The sequence below is a fragment of the Myotis davidii genome, unplaced genomic scaffold, assembly GCF_000327345.1.
Source record: "Myotis davidii unplaced genomic scaffold, ASM32734v1 scaffold433, whole genome shotgun sequence".
NCBI classification, from domain to species: Eukaryota; Metazoa; Chordata; class Mammalia; order Chiroptera; family Vespertilionidae; genus Myotis; species Myotis davidii.
In genome coordinates this window covers 2180355-2198273 of record NW_006293776.1, presented here as the reverse complement: position 1 = coordinate 2198273, position 17919 = coordinate 2180355, and the positions used below count along the sequence as shown (strand labels likewise).

The following is a 17919-nucleotide window of genomic DNA, read 5'->3' as shown; positions in this document are numbered from 1 at the left end:
GAGTCTCTATTAAAAGCTCATTTGATCCAAAAGTTCGCATTTATATTGCCCATATCTTATTGCTTTCTTCTTCTACTCTACTTTTTTACTAATAAGAAAGAAAAATGCTTTTAAATGCTCGTATGACAAGAAATCAAAGTTCTGAAAAGGAACAGAAAAGGAAAAGAAAATCTTTGCTTGATTTTCTTTGCTTCTGTCTGGCTTTACCTCATAGGCACGATTATTAGTTGTATTGGCTTCTTTCTTGTTTTCATACTTTCAGATTCAGTACGCTGATGAGCTTGAGTTGTATATTTTTTTAAATTCAAAAGCCTGCAAATGATGAATATTACATATTCAGCAGGTCAAACTCAAGAGTTTTCTGAAATTAAAAAATATTTTGTGTTCACTAGCCTGCTCTAAAATTAGGAATATTGGCCTGGCCGGTATGCTCAGTGGTTGAGTGTTGACCTATGAACCAGGAGGTCACTGTTCGATTCCCAGGGTCAGGGCCCATGCGTTGGTTGCAGGCTCGATTTCAAGTAGGGATTCATGTAGGAGGCAGCCAATCAATGACTCTCTCTCATCATTGATGTTTCTATCCCTCTCTTCCTCTCCCTTCCTCTCTCTGAAATAAATTTTAAAAATATATATTTAAAAAATAAAAATAAAATTTGGAATATTGAATCAACTAATGTTTGGAAAAGAGGAAAGGGTATGTGTCAGAAATTTACATAACACACTGGTCAATAGTTATTTTATTATAGAGAACCAAAATGGAGAAAACTTAGGAAATACAAAACCAACTTATTGCAAATCATATCTAATTCAAAACAATGATTATTTCTCAAGAAATATTTGATCACTTTGGTTCATTTTTTGTAGTGTGATAGTTTTCACATCTCTGGACACCAGCATGTGCTTGCCATCACCTGTAAACATGGACAAAAAGTTATTTTCTGGTTGATTAGAAATGTGCACATCCATTGGTTTCATGCGGGTAACAGATGTCTTGAGGGTAACAGATGTCTTGGCTTTTACAGACTAATTGACAGAAAGGGGGAAAGAGGATAATTAAAGGGATGGGAGGAGACACAGGGAAAGTGCAGTCTTCCTTGTGGGGAAAAATCCAATAGACCTCCTTATTATTGGTAATTACCTTCTTCTTCAATTTCATTTGCTATCTCTTTCCATATGACTCAAGAAGAGTATAACGGGAAAGTATAAAATAAAGAAACATGGGGCTGGACTAGTCTGCTACTAACAGGATTTATCCTGTCATGGAATATTCTAGTATAATTGACTCATTTAACAGCAGTTTTAAAAAAACAACACAACAAACAAACTGTGAAAGCATAAGTCTAATCACTAATGGCAACTTACGTTTTCATTGGCAATACAAAGGTTCTATGTTGAGGATGGTTGACATAAATATGGTTTAATTGTATACCAAATGTGACCATGTTGTGGATTGGTGGTAAAGAAAAATTGCAAGACTGAATGAGGTGTGTGTCAGATATACATCTTAGGCTCTTGTAATTTGCTCTTTGTTCTCTGTCAGTGCTATAGTACTGCCAATTGACCTGAAATAAATGAGAACATTTAGCAGATGTTTACAGCTGTTATCATCAACAATTCTCAATTTTGGCAGTGTTTTCCATTGTGCAACATTCAAAGTAAGGTGTCATTTACTACCTCTTAACTGTGTAACCTGGATCTATATTCTTCTTCTGATTTATTCCTTTCACTTTAAATGAAGGTAATTTTATAGCCTGTTAGTCAGTAAGTATCCATGTTATTCCTTGATGAGAACTATTATGCAATCGTTTTCTAAAGAGCTAGTATTGTTTTGAAGAGAAAGTATCAGGTTAGGTACCTAGAAGCTTACACTTATTTCAAAATTCAGATAACCTGAAAGATTAGGTTCTTTGGGCTTGGTGCAAGGCCCAGGCTATTGACTTTTATTGGACCACCTGTCTCCTCATAAAATAGGTAGGTAGAATTGTTTTAAACATATTAAATGTTTTAAAAGGTAATTGGGACAATGCAGATCAAAATCTCAATTATTAAGTTGATTATTAATTTCCTTCTGCTGAATAGAATTACATTTTATTCACATTCATTAGAAACTGGTGAGATGGGAGAATGGTTTCTGTCCCCATTTTTTAAAAAATCAGCTTTAGTAAAATAGAAGCAACATTTGCTTGAGTAGTCTAATGACCACATTAATTCAGTCACTTGATCTTTTTGAGCCTCATTTCATTATCTATAAAATGGAGATAGTGACAGGTAACACCCACAGCTGCACTGGGAATTATACGCATTGATAAACACATGAGAAACTAGCATATGTCTGGTTGTTGAGTGCTTTACGGTTGTGTTCACTCAGTGGGTCCATATTCCTTAATTGCCTTGGTTTCCAGGTTAGGCTTCTCTTGGAAATAGAAAATTCAAGGAGGCTCTGATGAGGTGTCTAGTAACAAACAGATTGAGATTGTGTGTCAGGAGATTTATAATCTCAACTTCAGCCCCTAAAGATATGAGATTGAAGAATAAACAGAGTAGAGTCAGTTTCTTTAAATCAAAGAATGTTCCTTATTTTGTAATTGTGAAAATCCATAAATTATAAATTTATAAAGTCATAAAATGCTGGTACCATATGAGACTTCAAGATTTCTGGATCCGCTGTCTCCCCCAGTTTATTTCTCATTTTTAGAGGAAGGCAGTGAGAGCCCATGGAATTCAACATCTTCTCCAGAGTCCATCAGCCTGTGAGTGACAGAGCTGGGACTGGGACCTTCATCTTTTCCTGACCTTTATCTGGACCGTCACCAGACACCACCCTGCTCTGGGACTGTCTATCTAGGTTCTAGCACAAACAATGAAAAGAATGAGAACATTGAACTTACTGAGCAGAGCAGAAAAAAGATATATTTTCTTGTTATGCCTTTGAAATGGTCTGTGCACCTAGTTATTTCAGCCATTCCTTTATGGATCACAAATATATTTTGATTGTTTGCATAGGACAATGAGCTTCATTTCCTTCAGTAGGAAAAATACATATTCACTAATAATCGCATAGTACTTTCTATGTACCAGGCACTGTTCTAAGGACTTTACATAGGTAAACTAATTTATTCTTCATAACAACACTATAAAGAAGTATATTTTTCTTATCTTTCATATAAAGAAATGGAAGCATAGAAGGGCCAAGTAATGCCCAAGATTACAAAGCTAGTATAACTAGGATTTGAAGGCCTTGAGGTTGGCATTGGAAGATGCTAGAGAGATTTCACTTTCAGAAGACACCTGGGTGGATGGATCCTCATTATATGAGCTCTCTGTTATGCAAAGAAAGTGACTTAAAACTCAAATCACTTAGATTTTATATATCTAGTTCTGCTGAATACCAACAAATCTAGATTATAAAGTTCCACCATAGCACACAAATATCAACAACAGAGTACATTTATTTTATTAAAGAAGTTAAAAGTATATCCACTTTATTCATGTTCTTTCCCCTCTGCCCTCTTCCTCTCACCATTTTAGAAGTAATTCTTTAATGTTGAAAGTATTACATATGACCCCCTTTACCCCCATAGACCCCCTCCAGCCCACCCCCGCCCAAATGTACATCTGTTACCCTCAGAGTACATTTAAATTGATCACAATTGGAATAAATAGAAGAATGAGCCATTATGCTTGGCCCAAAGTTGTTAGCAAAATAGTATTTTAGTTTATGTTTGTATTTCTCTTAGCACATAGGAATGAAAATACTTATGGGGATGACATTCTACTAGTCAAGAAAAAATTATCAAGGGAAGATATAATTTCTATTAATCACTATGTAATTTTTTTCTAACTCACCCTTTTATATAAGAATATTATCCATATTTGCTCTTATATTAATAGTTGAAGTTGAGTATATTAATTGCCATTTATGTATTGAATATTTTATAGGTATAAACTCAGCTCCAAATTGACCAATTAGTAATTTAAAGACTTTCATTTGAGTAAAAATGATTGCATTGTAAAAGTTTGGATAGTCAGATAATTGTTGGGGGCAGTTATAAATTTTTTAAAAGTCTATTAAAGTAAAAATTCTTTATTGTATTTTTTTAAAACAATGGTATTAATAAAATTTAAATAAATTGCTCACCACCACTGGACTTTTCTGGCTGACAGATATTTTTCATCAGAATACAAGTACTGCATCACTTGGACTATGTGAGCTAATGTGTGTGTGTGTGTGTGTGTGTGTGTGTGTATGTGTGTGTATGGGAAGTGGGGAATGTGGAGGAAATCTGTGAAGCGAACAAATTAATTTAGCAAAATGTAGGTTTTTTTGAAAGTTTTATTGCAGTAGATATATGAAATTGCATAATTGATGTGCTTTGCTTTATTGAGTAGATGTGTTCATTAAAGAAATTTGCCTGAAGGTCATGGTGTATGTTCAACTGACTCTCATTCTACCATGTATTCATTAGTGAAGAGGGGGAAGTATAATGGCTCATCAGTGCCTTAAAGTTACTAGGAGAATAACAATAATGTTAAATGTTACAAAATATACCTGTAAAGACTCACACTATTTTTATAGCTGTAAATATCTATGGTTAGGTTTGTATTTAGCGCATTCACTTAAAAGATTACAGGAGAAAGAGTAAGTGAACAGAATAAACTGTGCCGTTTGGTTCCACAGCTGCTGTGATCACACTTGAATGTTCCACAAGTGATGCCAGACAGGCCCCTCTTGGTTGCTGTGTTACTGTATCCTAGTGTTTCATAGGAGCTATTGATTTAGGAATGAGCTGATTAAGCTTAAGAAGAAGGGATTTAGACAGACCATGGATGAGAAAATTGTTTTAAAATATAATAGCAATAAATTCATAAGAATCCAAACAAAGTAAGTGATGATTGGGCAACCTGTTTAAACAAAACACCTGACTGAGAGAGCGTTAATGTGTTCAGCATGTATTTATCTGGTGCTGTTTATTTAATCCCTCCCTCAATTTTCATTACGATTGGTTTTCTACACCTAGGTTTGATGAAACAAATTTGCATGATGTCTTTTGTATATTAAAGCTTTTTTTGCTTGCCTTACACTTTTCAGGACTGAAGTGTGTATGTCTTTTGTGTGACGCTTCAAACTTCACCTGCCAAACGGAAGGAGCATGTTGGGCTTCAGTTATGCTAACCAATGGAAAAGAGCAGGTGATCAAGTCCTGTGTCTCTCTCCCAGAATTAAATGCTCAAGTCTTCTGTCATAGTTCCAACAATGTTACCAAAACCGAATGCTGCTTCACAGATTTCTGCAATAACATAACACTGCACCTTCCAACAGGTAAGGGGTTTATCTTTGTTCATTCCAAGTTTAATTCTACTCTTGGGAAATCATACACATAGTAGAAATCAACCTGTTTTGTGTTTCTTTAAATAAAATCTGTTTTACAGTTCTCTTTCTTTTTTTTTTTCTTCCTTTGGACTGGTAAAATTGTCAAACGTTTAGGTGAGGTTGATTTTTAAAATTGTGCAAGACTGTCAACACATTGACAACACATTATAATTTTGAAGAAATTTGTCTATGTGAATTACATTTTTGGAAGTGATGACTGGACCTAAAGTAAAGATAAATTTTTGTGGATTATTTTAAAGGAAAGACACTTAAATATACACCAAGGAAAGAAAAAAGGAAAAAAAAGAGATAAAAATAAAATATTGTAGACTTCCAACTTCTATGGAGACAGAAGCTTTTATTATGGGTACTTTCTGCACAGTTTCTTTATGTGCCCACACTCATGTGAAAACATTCAGTAGCAGAAAGATATTATTGTTCAGATATATTCCTGCCTTCCCCCAATGTCATGGTGTTTTATCCCAATTTACAAAATACTGAAGATCTTAATCTCATTTTTATCAGCAATATGGGATCTGAAACTTTGGGGGATATTAATTCAAACCAAAAACTAACTTATGACATGAGAATGTCATGTTAGTGAATCTTCTTCGGTATTTATTAATATAGTAATAAGTGAGTGCTTGTTGATGTGTTAATGTCTATATACAGATACATACTCTTCCTTATAAATTAACATTTTAAGATACTGTTATCCACTCTTAGGCATTTGTATATCATCATACCAATATTCCACTATAGTACCTTAAAATTTTTTTTCTTTATTGATTAAGGTATTACATATGTGCCCGTATCCCCTTATGAGGGAGATGATGTGATATTTATCTTTCCCTGACTGGCATATTTCACTTAACATAATGCTCTCCAGTTCCATCCATGCTGTTGTAAATAGTAAGAATTCCTTCTTTTTTGCTGTAGGGTAGTATTCCATTGTATATATGTACCAGTTTTTTAATCCACTCATCTGCTGATGGGCACTTAGGCTGATTACAAATCTTAGCTCTTGTAAATTTTGCTGCTTGAACATAGGGGTGCATATATCCTTTCTGATTGGTTTCTAGTTCCTTGTGATATATTCCTACAAGTGGGATCACTGGGTCAAATGGGAGTTCCATTTTTAATTTTTTGAGGAAGCTCCATACTGTTCTCCACAGTGGCTGCACCAGTCTGCATTCCCACCAGCAGTGCACAAGTGTTCCTTTTTCTCCGCATCCTCGCCAGCACTTGTCATTTGTTGATTTGTTGATGATAGCCATTCTGACAGGTGTGAGATGGTACCACAGTGTTGTTTTGATTTGCATCTCTCAGATGATTAGTGACTTTGAGCATGTTTTCATGTCTCTTGGCCTTTCTTATGTCTTCTTTCGAAAATTATCTGTTTAGTACTTTTAACCTATTTTAAAAATAATCTGGCTGTCCTTTTTTAATGAATAACTTTTATTGTATTTAGTACCTTGGAATCAATACCACAAGTGTAGTCAGGACCCATCTCTTTTAAAAAACAATTTTATTATGGTATAATTTAGATATAATGAAACACATTTTAAGTCGATAATTTGATGAATTTGACACATATAGGATGTCCCCAAAAATGTATACACTCTTTAACAGCTGATAGGTCAATTTTGAAAATGAAATGTATTACAATAAACACATACTCTGTATGTGAATGGTTTTTAATATCTCAATTTCTAAATGTTAATTGCTAGTATATTAAAATTAATTTTGTATATTCACCATATTTCCTACAAAGCTGCCAAAATAACTTATATTATTTCTAGTAGATTTTTCAGATTTTTGATGTTTTTACATATGTAATCATCTGTGAATACAGGAAATTTTAATCTTCCACTCTGATCTGTATGCATTTTATTTCTTGCTCTTGCCTTTTTGCACTGGCTAACACTGCCAATATGATGAATAGGAGACATTCTGGGAGGAATGTCTTCACTTTTTTACCATTAAGTATGATGTCTTTTAGTTCTTTTAATAGATGCCTGTCATCAAGCGAGGAAACTTACTTTTATTCTCACTTTAGGGGAAAGTGTTCTTATTGTGAATAAACATTAAACTTTTTCAAGTATTTTCATGAATTTATTGAGATTATCACATGATTTTTCTCTTTTAGTCTATTGATATCACAGATTACATTCATTGCTTTTTCAGCTATCTTTCATAATAGGGAAGATGTGTGTTGTCTATCCAGTAATTATTCCTATGTGACAATTCATTGAATTCATTTTCTTTTTACTTAAACTAAGAATGTGCTCCTGATCAAGGCATTGTGTGATAAGCTGCCATGAAATGGAGCAGCGCTGTATATGCAGTCATCCGGTGGCAGTTGTTCTCGCTGGGAGGCAGCACTAAATGGTTCTTAGCTGTGTTGCAGCAGCAGCTGTTTGGAGAGGCATTGGGAATCTCCAGGCTGAGCACCGATACAGCCGGTGCCAGGAACACCGCTGCTTCAGTGTCATCAGTGAATGTGATTTATATCCCCTGCGCTGCCTAGCAGGGATTTATCAATTTTAAATGTGATCACGTATAGATGATATATACCGTATATATAGGAGCGTTCTGAAAAATAGATCGTATGACATTTCTATAGTCATTAATACTCTGCATCACTTCCATGGGCCAAGAAAGAAAAGGTTGGGAGGTGATCAGAGGAAGTTGGAGAAAATCTGAGACATCTCTTTGAGGGAAGCCAAGTGGATCCTTGCCTCTTTGGCTCATTCATTCATCACCCTGACTGTGGGGCCATTTCTGGAAGTTGTCTTGATGTAGGGACGGTAACTCAGTCCTGTCATATTTCAGCTGGCCTTCTTGTTCCTTAGATCCTGTGTGTAATATTGGGCTCTTGCTTCATTTCTTTGTGACAAAGTTCCCACCTTGAGTACAGCTGGTGACATTTTTCTCCTCGCTCTTCTCCCTACTGGTTCTCTCGTACTTGGCAACTAGAGAACTGTAGGAACTCACACTTGCCCTCCTAAAAAGCCTCTTATGTGTTTGACTCATTCCTAAAACTTTAGACTAATGACTCTCATACATGTTTCCATTGTGACACAAAGACAGATGTAAATTTTACATAATTTTCCCAACCTGCATTCACACACAACTGAAACAAGAATTTTATAAAATATTCTTACCATTAAAATGTGTGCGATACTCTATGCTCTTTCATTAAGTAAAAATGTTGGTCAGACCCTGCTAATAGGTTCTGTTTACAGTTTAAGAAACACTGTTTTGTTGATATTTAAAATGTGGTGATTTTAAATGGAGCAAGGACATTTATTATTTTAATTTATTAGTAAAATACCTATTAAGAATCTAGTTAATATTTTAATTTCAAGTGTTTTTTTATTTTAAAAGGCCTTTTTAAAAACCTCCTTACCCACTCACTTTTAATACTAAATTGAATTAAATTTATGTGTAATTAACTCAGATCTTTGTAAGCAGTATTTGCTTTAGATCATATTAAATGCAGTCACTTGCCCTTAAAACATACTTTCTTCTCTGACATTGCATGTGGATTTAATTTTTAGAAATTAATAATTTTTTGATAGAAGTAATTCCATAGTTTGGTAGAAATACTTCCTTCCCTGAAATTTATTGAGGTAGATATGTTTTACGTCACTGGAGTGACCTTTCATGTTCAACTGTTATCACAAACTAGAGGCCTGGTGCATGAATTCATGCATGGGTGGGGTTCCTTGGCCTGGCCAGTGATCAGGGCCTATTGAGGCCGTCTTGCCCAGACCTGATTGGGGCCAATCGGGGCCAATTGCGGCCGGCTGGCCTGGGGGTGGGACAGTGGGAGGTTGGCTGGCAGCAGGAGGTTGGCTGTGGGAGCACATTGACCACCAGGCCGGCCCGGGGGAGGGACCAAGGGAGGTTGGCTGTAGGAGTGCACTGACCACCAGGGGGCAGCTCCTGCGTTGAGTGTGTGTGTCATAGCAACCAGAAGATTGGTTAGGGCAGTGGTCGGCAAACTGTGGCTCTGCAAACTGCGGCTTGTGAGGCACATGTGGCTCCTTGGCCCCTTCAAGTGTGGCTCTTGCACAAAATACTGACTTCTGCGCATGGGCCACGAAGTTTCAACTGCACTGTACGTGCGCGCCCACACGAGGTATTTTGTGGAAGAACCACACTGAAGGGGCTAAAGAGCTGCATGTGGCTTGCGAGCCGTGGTTTGCCGACCATGGGGTTAGGGTCTATTGGTCTTAATGGTCGCTTAGGCTTTTATATATATAGATACTTAGAGGATTTTTTCTATGTAAAACTTGAAAGACAACAACCATTTCCAGAAACAGCCATTTATTTGACTAGTGCTTTAAGTTCATGTTCCCACTAATGGGAAATATGTTATTATTTTCACAAAAGAAATTTGAAAAATTAAAAATAGACTATGCAAATCAGTTAAATAACAAAATCATATATATTTTATGTAGTGTACCCTAATATCGTCTTCCTGTTGGTGTTTAGACCAGATAAGAATAGCTATCTTCAATTACAGAAATATCTGCCCATCTTTCTGGGATTCTACTTTTCTTGCTCTCTCTCCAGTGACCTTTGACCTAGTACGCTCAGACACCATTAATATACAGTAACTCGTGCAGATTGTCCACTCTTAGCTTTCTTTGAAATAAGGAGAGGAGCCATGTTGGTGGGGAAAATTCACCTCCAAAAAGTAACTGATGTATTCTGAACTCTTTAAGAATATTTCTGGTTTGCCCTGACTGGTGTGGCTAAATGGTTAGTGTGTTGCTCCATGCATTGAAGGGTCTCAGGTTCGATTCTCGGTCAGGGCACATATCCAAGTTTCGAGTTTGATCCCTGGTCAGGGCACATATAGGAGGCAACTGGTAAATGTTTTTTGTTTTTTTCTCTTCCTCTCCAGATTCAATGAAAACAGAAACATATCCTCAGGTGATGATTAAAAAAAAAAAAGAATATTTCAATTTCAAAAATATAAGACTCATTTATACAAATAATATGAACTTTTGGGGTGGGGGACATCAGGTAGGGTAAGCAAATAATAAACAAAAAAGTTTCATTCACATAGGAAGATATTTTGGGTGTGTTTTTCTACAATGTGCTCTCTTTGTGAGCCCTCTTATAAGTTCTCCTCAGTTCTCACAGTTCCTTCACTGATTTTACATAAATTTGGCCTTCTGTAGCTATTCCCCATGCCTCTTAAACTCTTTTTCTCATATTTGAATTTCTGATAATTCCAATATCTATAGTTTGCTGTTTTTTATTCTACTGGCTCATATTCTTTGTGGCTGCTTTCCTTGTGTATTTTGTGATTTTCGATTCTGAGGTCGTGTTTTGGGGATCCGTCTCTGGAGGAAACGTTTGAAACCTATATTTAAAATGAAATGTGCTCCTTCAGAGAAGATTTACATTAGCTCTTGCCAGGTATCTAGGGGTGATGTTTTGATTAAGATTCTTTGGCCAACATATGGCATGAATTCTGGCTTTAAGCCTTCCTGTATGGGTACATGCTTGTGGTAAAGAACTATTGAAGATACTTTTTTTTCTTCTGTGCCCAAAATCAAGGTTGAGACAGACAAATAGATGAATATGTTCACTGTCTGTCTCTGAACACCATGTTCTATTTTGTTTTGTTTCCAATATAATGCCATTCAGAGTTTCCTAATTTATACAAGGATCTCTAATCTGATCTTTCACTATTTCAGGAAGCAGGTTTTTTTCAAAAAAGTATTTTCATTGATTGTTTTAGAGAGAAAGGAAAGGAGAGAGAGAAAAAACATCTGATCATTGATCAACTGCCTCCTGCACTTCCCCCACCCACAACCTGGGTATGTGCCCTGACTGGGAATCAAACCGGCAACCTTTTGGTGCACAGAACCACGCCCAACCACCTTAGCCACAGAGGTTAGGGCAGGAACCAGTTTTTATCTCCTGATCTTGTGAACCAGTCTGGTAAACTAAGACTTAGCCATCAAGAACTGGCCAGTACCTGTAGGGCAAACGGAAGCCCTAGTGCTCAAGCACCTCTCTCACTTTGCACTGTAATTTTGCCTGTTCAACAGTTCTTTTATTTTCCCACCAGCTTAATCACGTAATAGAAAAAAAGTTTTCCATTTATAGTTTATTCAGCATTTTTTGTTTGTGCTACACCAAGAAGGGCGTCTGTGGACATTTAAGTGTAACTTGATAGAAGTGGAAATTCCAGGACAGTTTATTTTTGAAATGATGCTGGCATAATTATCTATCCATCTGGAAGAAAATAGGGCTCTACAACAGTGTCATACCATATACAAAAATAAATTACAGCTCAATTAGATATCTAATTGTGAAATGCAAAACAATTTAAATGTCAGAGGAAAATTTAGAAAAAAATGATTTTTGTGACTTTATAGTGTGAAGGCTGTTCTTAAATAAGATAGAAAATCCAACTGCTATAAAAGGAAAAGATAAATATAATTGGCTACATGCAAACTAAAATAAAAATGAACGGTAAAAGATAACATAAATAAAACCAAAGATAAATTAAACATGAGGTAGAAATATTTGTAGCATATATGACTGAAAAAATAGTAACCATATTGTCTCTATGATTTATTAACAAAGAGACTCAGGAAAGTCACCAGCCTACTTCCAGATTTCTTGTTATGTGAATCAGTGAACACCCTTATTGTTTAAGACATTATTATCTAACTTTCTCATAATTTTATCTGATACTTTTTCTCATGTGTATCTTTTTATCTAATAAGAAAAATGTTGGGTTTTGTTATTAGGGATCTCAAGGTTCAAAGAAGATAAAAGTTAAGAAACATAGTTTGCTCAAGTTGGGTTGTCTAATAGAATCCCCATGTTTAGCAGAGATATCAAAGGTCTTTGTCCTTCTTGAAAGTGTAAACCAGATATAAACCCATCTTCTTATAATCCCAGAGAGGAAACTTGGGCTTATTATTTAACAGAGCAGGGAGGGAAAAAAAAGAGTAGAGAGAGAGAGTGAGAGAAAGAGAGAGAGAGAGAATGAGAGAGAGAAAGAGAGGTAACATAAAGAAATTATCCAAGCTGAAACCGGTTTGGCTCAGAGGATAGAGCGTCGGCCTGTGGACTGCAAGGTCCCAGGTTTGATTCCGGTCAAGGGCATGTACCTTGGTTGCGGGCACATCCCTAGTAGGAGATGTGCAGGAGGCAGCTGATCGATGTTTCTCTCTCATCGATGTTTCTAACTCTCTATCTCTCTCCCTTCCTTTCTGTAAAAAAATCAATAAAATATATTTTTTAAAAAAGAAATTATCCAAATATGTCAATAACACTTAAATGTGAATAATTTAATATAAATAGTTAAAATATTTCAGTTAATAAACAAAGATTATCATATAGGACCATCCAATTTAATTTTTTAATTTATAAAAATGAAAGTTTATAGAAATGTTGAAATTATTGTGACGAAAAAAGATAGACCATGCACATATTAAACAAACAAAAATGTTGATTTATTTTTATATTAAGAGCAGACAAAATAAACTTTAATATTAAAAAAAGAGTAAAAAAGGGTCAGTTTATAGTGGTTAAAGTTTCAATTTACCAGCTATTCTTAATAAATTGAAATTTCTGTGTGCTTAAAGGGCATAGTCTCAAAAATAAGGAAAATATTTACAAATCTATAAGGAGAAATAGAGAAGTCAACAATCTCAAAAGGAGATTTTAATAAACCACTATGTTGGTAATAGATAAAATAGCTTAAAAAATTAGTAAGACTATGTAAGGTTGAAAGAATATGATTAATAACAACCTAATATTTTAGAAAATTACAATTTACCAAAGCTGAATAGTCTTATGACATTAAAAACTTGAAAGAGTAGTTTTTTAAAATGGTAGTAAAAATGCCCATAAAGAAAAATTTAAAGCCCAAGAGGCTGTAACAGAAAATTTGCTAAACTTCTAGGAATAGGTAATTCTTGTACAAACTTACCCAAAACATAGACAAAGAGGAAACATTCCTTAACTCATCTGATGCATATCCTCGAGATAAAAACCCACCAAAGACATTATGAAAAAAGAAACTGTAACACATTCTCATTTATGAAGATGTACGTAAACATCCCAATTTCAACATGGAACCACATAAGAAAAGGGGTTCCGGGAAGCACAGTACAAGGGCGAGGGAATGAGTATTCTTTAAATCAGGATAATGGTTACTCTTGGGGAAGGGATAAAGTTGTGATCATGTGGGAGTAAGGGGACTGTGGGGGATTGGGATTTTATAATTATTTCTATACTCAACCTGTATAAATATTGTATGTACTGTTTTGTATATTTATTACATTTCATAACAAAAGAACAAAACATCATTTTAAAGTAATTTTTGAATATAGTAACTTTAGGGAAGTTACACATTCTATTAACATCTGGAGTTGGTATTGAGAGCTAGCTGGCCAAGGACATTATTTAACCCTTTTCTTATAAATTCTTATACTGACCTGTTTTGTTGCACATATGTTCTTTTTCTAATGAAAAGAAATCTAAAGGATGGATCAGAGTTTACTATGATTATAAATAAGTATTTCAAAGATACCTAGTTTCTTCCAATACCCATTTAGTCCAGAGCCTAGACTTTTAGCTGGTTGTGTGGCTGTCCACCTAAGAGACAGTATTTTCAGCTACCCATAAGGTAAGTGTGGCCATATGACTGAGTTCTGGCTAACGAAATGGGTGGCGTGTTTTGGAGAACTTCTGAGAAGACTCCAAAACATTACTATGCCGTCCTCCATCACACTGCATGGAAGTAAAGGATGGAGTGTTAGCAGCTGCCTCAGAACATGGGGATAATGACTACACCTCAGGGATGGCAACAAGGGAGATGCAAGGAGCCTGGCTGAACACTTCATGGAGCCATGTTGCTAACATTGGATAACCCATCTTCCAATTTTTTATACATGAAAGAGAAGAGAAAACTTCTATTTGGTTCCCTTTGTTATTTGTAGTAAACCCAGTTCTAATGAACACGGAAACAGCAAAATAGGTCATCCAGAATTTTATCTACTTATTGTATCTGGCCCACAGACAAGTTTTGTGTGATCTACACAATTTCTGGAAAATAAAAGTGAATTTTTATAATGTTAAAAGTTAAGAGTCTTAATATGAAAATCCTAATGTGTGATTTTTCATGAAAAAATCAGGAGGTTTAGCATCCTCGATGTCTTTCTCTTCTTACCAGTTGGCTGAAGCTGAAGTGACTGACCCTTCCTTATTGGGCATGGGCTTTCCCTCTTCATTCATTCATTCAATATGTACTAGTATAGCCAGTAGATATTGAAGATGGTTATTTATAGGATTAATTTTGATAGGAATTACTATTTAGTTCATGCTTGCACTAATTACTACCCTTCATATGGAAATAGACTATTCAACAAAAACACTCAAGTCCCTGGCATCTTTTTGTTCCCAAAACACAGTGCTTGCAAGGCTAAGTATAATAATAATTTCTGATGTTTCCTTTCAGATTTCAATAGACTATTTTAATAAAGCTATTATATTTTTGACTAACTCAAATAATTAGTTTTAATAAAGAAAATACATGCGCAACATTAAAACATAGGTGCTTTATTAACCTCAGAACAATTTCCACCTATCTGTTTTATTCTGTGTGTAAAGAGAAAAAGAAAACTGATTATTTGTATCAGTTAAGAGTATGTGAACAATGCATATTGATTAGGCACATGTCTAAATTAGTCTTTCAATATAAACCAAACTGAAGGAAGATAAACTGCCAAAACATTAGAATTTAATTTATCAAAAATTAATAATTTTAAAGCATGTTATAATTATAAAAAAATCCAACATTTAGATAGTGAACAATATTCTTTTGGGAGTTTAAAAGTCTTATTTGCATTTCTTTACATATTCATGGTTGTCTCTTTTATGGTTTTTTTTACTTTAAACATAAATTCATTGATCTAGTCAGTGTAAGGTGACATCCACAGGCTGAGAAATGCTCATGGGACCCCTTGTGGAATTGTTCTGCTATCACATGAACAATCTATTTATAGCTCTTTCTCTGAGAATTCAGTGCACACCTGGCAGGTGTGCCAGATGTTCTCCCCTCCACCCTCCCATAAAATGAAAGATGCTATGAATTTTATATTTTGGAAAGTGCTGTGAAATACAAGTATACAAAGAAGTCGAACTTGTGCTTTAAAAGTTTAATGTAGGAAGATAAGAAGCATTTCTTGTCTCCAGAAACAAGTATACTGATTTCAATTATGAAATTTTGTTCATAGGGATGTAATGAGACATTGAAAGTAAAATTTATAACCAATACTAAATTTAGCATTTTACATTATATAAGCCCCTACTTTCTCAGTTCTATAGACACTATTACCTATTTACTCAACTATCTTTATGGGTGATTGAACTAGGTCACAATATGATTATCTTACATCAATCTTTTCTAAGTGAACAAGCTGCTCTGTGTGAATGTGTTACCTGTGGGAGAAATTATATTAGTATGAACTTAAGGACAGAAAACTGTAACTTTTCCTTTGTCATCAATATTGTAATGTGCCTTCTCAGAACAAGGCTCTCTGCTGTGAGCTGGGGAGACAGAGATACGACTATGGGTGGGGCTCCGAAGGAAGTTTTCTTTTTCCCATGTAGAAGGTTGGCTTGAGGAAAAACTAAAATATTCTTCGAGTAATTACTATCTAGTGTCTTCACAGAGGATATGCGTTTTGATGACAGATTAAGAAATGAATCTCTGGGTCCATGCCCTGAAATTAAGAAAAACGGTGGGGTCCATTTAAATTCTCTTTCCTATGCTGCATTAATCTCACTTCTGCCCGAGTCAAACTTTCTTCATATCCCTTGTGCCAAAATATAGTCTTTGAAGAATATAGACTATATTCTTCAGTCTAACATTTCTATTTTCTTAAAATATAAAAGTATTATTATACTTAGGTTCAGATGCTAGTGGATGAAAGAAGATTGGAAGCTTCTCCGTGTTCCTCACATACTCCCAGAAAATCAGTGGCACAAGAACTGTTCAGGAAATCTTTTTATGTGTGGTGTTCCCTGCCTGCCATACTCTCATCGGATCAGGCCAGATGAAGACAGTGTATGCTTTTCCATTTAGAGATTGAGCACAGACCAACAAAATGGTCTGTCAATGGCTCATCTGATACAGTTCAAAGGCAGAAATAATTCTCATGTTATTTTTATCACTGTCATGGCTCAGTGATAGAAATATTTTATAATCTCTAAGATGCTGTTCTGTACTTGAGGTCCATGTTGATCAAAACCAACCTGTTTGACATGATTATTTTTGCTCTAAGAAAAAGAGAGACCATTTGCTGTTCTCTATAGTGGAGCACGTTGGAGGGATCTAACTGAAATAACTTCTAACTGGATTATTCCTGATGACATTTATGAGGGTGACTATGAGGACACAGGAGGCTAGGAGAGGCGCAGGGTGTGGAGGGGCTGCCTGCCATCAGCGAGTATAGAACTGCATGGGGGTGTTAGATAAATAAAACTGGCGTTTGTGCTCCAAAGAACTGTACTCAGAAAACTACAAGACACTGGAAAAAAAGAAATAGAGGAAAATACAAGCAAATGAAAGAATATACTATGTTTATGAATCGTTAGAATTAACATCATTAAAATGTCCATACTACTCAAGGCAATCTATAAGTTCAGTGCAATCCCTAATAAAATACCAACAACATATTTTACTATGCTGTACACCTGAAACTAATATAATATTGCATGTCAACTATACTTTAATTAAAAAGATCTTTACACTCCAAATTGAAATTAGACATGAAAACAAACAAAAAATATAAGGTGTTTGTGACTTAGCTCCTTGGACTCATTAGTTGCATATTCTTTTTTATTGGATTGAATCGTCATGAAAGGAACGCTGCATGATGATTTTTTTCCTCCCACCTCCCTTGATCTTACAATAAGTTTCCTCCATATTTTTACTTACAGAATTGCTTTGGAGTTGTCCCCTAGATGGATCATGTATTCCTTGGTAGAGTCTAACTGCCACGAGTGTGTGGATGGTGCCCACCCTCTCTGGCACCCCCCCAGAGAGTTGTCCTTGGTGCAGCGTTATACAAACCGATCCGTCTGGACCCAGTCTTTGAACCAATTTAGTGAAGCAACAAGAAACCAATTAGAAATGTGTTTTCATTACCATCAAGCAAATGTTAGAAATGATGGTACCCACATATAAAGATGCTTTAAAATGGCAGGTTAAAAGATGGTCATCACGAAGGTTTGGTAGATTTCTCATTGCTTAGTGTGCCACTCTATTTTTTTGAGGAATAAAATTATTAATTATTCATTTGTTACTACTCCCTTTCTTTGCATTGTCTTGGTTTAATGCATGTGGAACTTACATAAGGGAGGTATTTGTGAGCTAAGCTCTGACTCATCTAGACGAGTGCTTTTCTCTCTTTTGCTCCCCATCCTCTTCTGTTTAATTACTAGGGAGTGAAGTAACTTTAATTAGCAATGCAGCATTTCCCAGACCTCATTTTTGG

The 17919-nt window shown here is 35.4% G+C and overlaps 1 protein-coding gene across 1 annotated transcript in view; it reads left to right on the top strand.

The window, feature by feature from the left end:
- Positions 1-5092: 5092 nt before the first annotated feature.
- The window catches only part of ACVR1C (activin A receptor type IC), a 41560-nt gene continuing 28733 nt past the window's right edge, over positions 5093-17919 (top strand). Inside the window, exon 1 of the mRNA XM_006767384.2 lies at positions 5093-5320. Within this exon, the coding sequence (XP_006767447.1) occupies positions 5167-5320 (154 nt within the window). The 5' untranslated portion in view covers positions 5093-5166. The remainder of the gene's footprint in view (positions 5321-17919) is intronic.